Genomic DNA, 6,000 nt, shown 5'->3' with positions numbered 1-6,000 from the left:
AGAGCATATTTAATAAATAAGTTGTGTTATATATAGTTATTTTTACATATATTTTGAGTAATTCATTGATGTGTTTAATTAAAATAATTATTTTATATTAAAAAAATAACGTAATCATTCATATTAGTTAAATACATAAAAAATATATATATATATAAATAAATGTATATAAAATTTTTATTAATAAAATATTAATATAACATAATTTAATTAAAAAAATAAATTTTAAAATCCCAACTCTACAAATAAAATCTTAAAGATTTGAAGGATATGTATGGATTGTGTAAACGTGGAAAGAGTGATAGATGTTGGGCACTTTTGTATATATATGGCACAATCTCATTAGTCTTTTGGGATTTTGGAGTTTTTCCTTTTTATTTCTTTTGTTTTTCTTTTATAAATTTTTTTTATAATATTATTTACAATCATAACTATATAAATATCATATAATTATTTTTAAAAAAATATAATCTATAATTAAAAAATTAATTTTTTTATTTAAATCTTTTATTTCTTTTCTTTTCAAAATAATTACATAAGGCCTACCTTCACAACTACAACTACCTTTTTTTTTTTTTTCCCCCTCCATTACTTCTTACTCAAATCAATAGATTGCTTTCTATTTTTAAGTTTCAGTCGTTCAAAATTGTACACCATTACTCCACAATGATGAGACCTTGATAAACGTGTGCAGCTTTGACGGACCCATTGAAGTTGCCATTAAAGTTAGAATGTTAGGAGCTTTGACTATTTAAAAAAAACATTAACATTATCATGATGCAGTGTAATATAATATTAGCATTAATTAATTTAGAGCTATTTATTTGAAGCGATCGTGACCGTACGTGTATCACACATACGTATGTCCTTGAATGATGTATACAAACTTTGTTTTTTTTTTTTAAAAAAAAAAGTAAAATATTCTCTTACCAAATTTGTATTTCCTGTGGAAAAAATAATAAATAAAAAGGTACGTATCTACAAGAACAAAAGGAGCTTCATGGGAAATGTCCAGACATTGCTCGATGTTTTCTCTATAAAAGCAGCACATTCGATGATCTTCTCCTGCATTCCTCCTACCAAATTAACTAGCCTTTTCCCTTAAAAAAACATTCTCTATCGTTCATATTCTTTGCTTTCTGCTTGAAGATGCTTAAGAATATTATCGACGCCATCACCGGCGATGATGGTGGGGACAATACGATCATAAAATGTAAGAATGGTCAGTGCAAGAAGATCGAAGGGACCGTGGTGTTGATGAAGAAGAATGTTTTGGACTTCAACGACTTTCATGCATCGGTTCTTGATCGTGTCCATGAATTATTCGGCCAGAGGGTCTCTCTGCAGCTCGTTAGTGCTGTTAATTATGGCGACTCAACTGGTTGGTTTCTTTACTCTTTTAGTGCTTATCTTCCATTCAGGGAACTGTTAATCTTTTATTTCTCTTATATTGACTTTGTCTATATGACATCTTAAAGGCTTAAACTTTACCTATTCCTGTTTCTTTATGGCGATTGATCATGGAAAGAATGCCCACAATTCACTATTGGATTTGATCTTCTTCTTATTTATTTATTTTTTATTTTTTTGCAGAGAATGGGTTGCAAGGAAAGCTTGGAAAGCCAGCATACTTGGAAAACTGGATAAGCACGATCACCCCCTTAATAGCGGGCGAGTCTGCATTCAAGGTTACCTTTGACTGGGACGAGGACATAGGAATTCCAGGAGCATTCTTAATAAGAAACAATCATCACAGTGAGTTCTACCTGAAGACTCTTACACTCGAAGATGTTCCAGGCCATGGTCGGATCCACTTTGTCTGCAACTCCTGGGTTTACCCTACAGACCAATACAAAAAAGACCGTTTTTTCTTCTCCAACAAGGTAATCAATTATATGATATGAGGAATTATGCAGTGCTCACCCAGTTCGGAAACTCAAAAAATTCCAACTAAAATCACAAGAAAAAATATAGATTTTGAAGTGAAACCTCCTACAAGTTTGTTAAAACACACATCCTTGTTCAGTTGAGAACTGTATCCTAAAGTAACATTTACCTGAGATTATTATTTCTTTATTCAGACATATCTTCCAAGTGAAACACCAAGGCCACTGCTGAAGTACAGAGAACAAGAACTACTGAACTTGAGAGGAGATGGAACAGGAGAGCTTCAGGAATGGGACAGGGTCTATGACTATGCTTACTACAATGATTTGGGGAATCCAGATAAGGACCCTAAGTATGCCCGTCCAGTTCTCGGAGGGTCTGCTGAGTACCCTTATCCTCGTAGGGGAAGAACTGGACGACCACCAACCAAGACAGGTAAGACATTTTAATTCGACTTTCAGGCACCTGCTCTAGTTCGAATTTGTTTCTAGCTTTTCAACAAATAAAAAAATAAAGTTGGAATGATTTGGGTGCCTATTACTAATTTTCATTTTTCCATCATTAAACCGTTCAGATCCCAACAGCGAGAGCAGGCTGAAGCTTCTCATGAGCTTAAACATTTATGTTCCAAGAGACGAACGTTTTGGTCACTTGAAGATGTCAGACTTCCTTGCTTATGCACTGAAATCCATTGCTCAATTCATTAAACCTGAGCTAGAATCTCTGTTCGACAGCACTCCAACTGAGTTTGACAGCTTCCAAGATGTAATTAAACTCTATGAAGGAGGAATTAAGCTGCCTGACGGTGTACTTGAGAATATTAAGGACAACATCCCCGCGGAGATGCTTAAGGAAATTTTCCGGACAGATGGCGAAGGACTCCTCAAATATCCAATGCCCCAAGTGATTAAAGGTATCATACCTTTTAAAGAAACGGCCCATTTTATTTGAGGGTGCAGTCTAACGGCGAATTTCGGAACTTTATACTTTAGTTAATTTCATTTGAAAATTCAAGAGCTTTAGGATCTGTGCCCCCCGAATACTATTTGCTTTTGAGTTAATAATGGTGTTTTGATGTTTTGGAGCAGAGGATCGATCTGCATGGAGGACTGATGAAGAGTTTGCAAGAGAGATGCTGGCTGGAGTAAACCCTGTCTCCATTCGTGTTCTTGAAGTAATCTCAAGCTTCCACTACTAATTGCATTACAATTTTTCTCAATAGAATGGATGAAAAGAAGATAAAGTTTGGATTTTTATTCTGTCTCAAACTTATATTTTTCTTTGCCTTCTATCTCCTCCACGTGCCAAATATGGGATGATGATTTGTCGCCTTTACTCATTACTTGATTCTAATTTAACGCAGGAATTTCCACCCACAAGCAAGCTTGATCCTAAAGTATATGGTGATCAAACCAGTACAATAGCCAAAGAACAAGTAGAGAAGAGCATCGATGGACTCAGCATAGAGGAGGTAAAAGTCCTAGTTTCAGATCATCCAGAGGAGGACTCGGGATAAAGTGGTCATAAGTTGCTTTGCAATTACAGGGTTTATTCTTATTATCATTAACTACAATTGTTGAAATGTATTTCGTTACAGGCAATCAAGAACAAGAAGTTGTTCATATTAGATCATCATGATGCTTTCATGCCATACCTGAGGCGAATAAACTCAACTACAACCAAGACTTATGCTAGCAGGACAATCCTGTTTTTGAAAAATGATGGGACTTTGAAGCCGGTGGCAATTGAATTAAGCTTGCCCCATCCTGAAGGAGACCAGTTTGGGGCCATTAGCAAAGTTTTCACACCAGCTGAACAAGGTGTTGAAGGTTCCATTTGGCAACTGGCAAAAGCTTATGTGGCTGTAAATGACTCTGGCTACCATCAGCTCATTAGCCACTGGTACATCTCTTTCAAATAGATCGAGCTTAGAAAATAAATTCAGTCCATATTTTATGACGAAGACCTTCTGCATTAGTGAATCTTAATACCTTCTGTGTTGGTGACAGGTTAAATACCCATGCTGTAATTGAGCCATTTGTGATAGCAACAAACAGGCAGTTGAGTGTGCTTCACCCTATTCACAAGCTTCTGCATCCTCACTTCCGAGACACCATGAATATAAATGCATTTGCCCGGCAGATCCTCATTAATGCTGGCGGAGTTCTGGAATTGACAGTGTTTCCAGCGAAGTATGCCATGGAGATGTCATCAATAGTTTATAAGGACTGGGTTTTTCCTGAGCAAGCTCTTCCTGCAGATCTCATCAAGAGGTAAATGTTACACTAGAACATAATGACACATCCTTGGTCCATGAGGTATATGCCATTAGTAGTAACTGATACCCATAAATGCATCGTGAATATATCCATCATGGAATACTTCAGAACAGCTAAATGTTGCTCCAAAAGGCCTAACAGTCAAAGAAAAGTTGAGCCAAATTTCAGGGCTTCAAATTTTGGTTATGTTATCTGCCTAATTAATCCCTAACAAAATTTGTGGTATTGATATTATATATCTCAAATAACATGCTACCCCTTTTGCTGCTTTCAGAGGAATGGCAGTCAAGGATTCCAGTTCCCCTCATGGTCTGCGCCTTCTGATTAAGGACTATCCATATGCTGTTGATGGGCTAGAAATCTGGTCAGCGATCAAAACATGGGTTGAAGACTACTGCTTCTTCTATTACAAGACAGATGAAATGGTCCAAAAGGACTCTGAACTGCAGTCCTGGTGGAAAGAACTCAGAGAGGAGGGTCACGGTGACAAAAAAGATGAGCCCTGGTGGCCTAAAATGCAGAAACGAGAAGAGCTTGTAGAAACATGCACCATCATCATATGGGTAGCTTCTGCACTCCATGCAGCAGTCAACTTTGGACAGTATCCTTATGCAGGCTACCTACCGAACCGGCCAACAGTTAGCCGCCGGTTCATGCCTGAAGAAGGCACTCCTGAATATGCTGAACTCCAATCAGACCCTGACAAGGCTTTCTTGAAGACAATTACTGCCCAGCTCCAAACTCTTCTTGGCGTTTCTCTGATAGAGATTCTGTCAAGGCATTCTACTGATGAGGTCTATCTTGGGCAAAGAGACACTCCTGAATGGACATTGGATGCACAACCATTGAAATCCTTTGAGAAATTTGGAAAGAAGCTGGCTGAAATTGAGGATAGAATTATAAGGATGAACAATGACAAACAATGGAAAAACCGAGTTGGACCAGTGAAGGTGCCATATACTTTGCTCTATCCCACCGGTGAAAGCGGACTTAGTGGCAAGGGAATTCCCAATAGTGTCTCGATCTAATGCTTATCCACTGGGGTTGTTACCAGAGTCTTAGCAGTGGTGTTTTCCTTTTTGAGTACTCAATGCTATCAAAATCCTTCTCCTTTATAATAAGGACATGTAATTAGAAATTCTATGATGTCAATCACATGTAACTTTAATTTGAATAAATTAGTACCAGTACTGATAGTGCACCCGATGCACGAGAAAAATGTTATTTTTTTAATTCTATTTATAAATGGATTGTGTATTAAGTTTCTAAATGTCACATTATTTGAGTACTACAAAGTAATAAACTATATAAAAAGGGAAGAATATGAAATATTCTTAACTTTTAAAATGTTAAGTTGTCTAATATTTATTTACTCGGACTTTTAAATTATTTTAAACTTAAATGAAGTTGGATGATGTGGCACAACAAAAATAAAATATTCCACTTGTTTTAAAATAAACAAGTAAAATAGTGTCAAGGTGGTTATCAAAATTAAATATTCCACTTGTTTTAAAATCAAATATTCCAAGTGGAACGATAATAAACTCGTGAAATAATAAATTAAATAGAATAAAATATAGAATAAAAGTTCGAAATGATGATCTCTATTTTAATATCATATAAAATTATTATTTATTTTAAATTTTTAAAGCAAGTAGTGATTTAACTAATGTTATTGAAAACCAAACATTTATCTCAAGTTCTTACGTTTAGAACTAAACACCAACCACAACCGCAACATGACAAATTTGCTCAAGAGAGGCTGACACCACCAAGTAGAGCATGCATGAGGCTTAAACCAAAATTGGAAGTAATCTCACGTATACTTTGTACA

At 35.8% G+C, this 6,000-nt stretch overlaps 1 protein-coding gene across 1 annotated transcript; it reads left to right on the top strand.

Annotated features, from left to right (window-relative positions):
* Positions 1–1,026: 1,026 nt before the first annotated feature.
* Positions 1,027–5,441, top strand: LOC122318428 (probable linoleate 9S-lipoxygenase 5). Its single transcript, XM_043135760.1, has 9 exons — positions 1,027–1,381; positions 1,594–1,883; positions 2,082–2,322; positions 2,462–2,800; positions 2,976–3,061; positions 3,251–3,358; positions 3,485–3,789; positions 3,897–4,160; positions 4,441–5,441. The coding sequence occupies exons 1-9, from the start codon at positions 1,150–1,152 to the stop codon at positions 5,192–5,194; spliced, it is 2,619 nt and encodes an 872-aa protein (XP_042991694.1). The 5' UTR covers positions 1,027–1,149; the 3' UTR covers positions 5,195–5,441.
* Positions 5,442–6,000: the final 559 nt, after the last annotated feature.

This window comes from Carya illinoinensis, chromosome 8 (genome assembly GCF_018687715.1).
Source record: "Carya illinoinensis cultivar Pawnee chromosome 8, C.illinoinensisPawnee_v1, whole genome shotgun sequence".
Classification (NCBI taxonomy): domain Eukaryota; kingdom Viridiplantae; phylum Streptophyta; class Magnoliopsida; order Fagales; family Juglandaceae; genus Carya; species Carya illinoinensis.
Note: the sequence above shows the minus strand (reverse complement) of the source record. Positions and strands in the feature narration are given on the sequence as shown.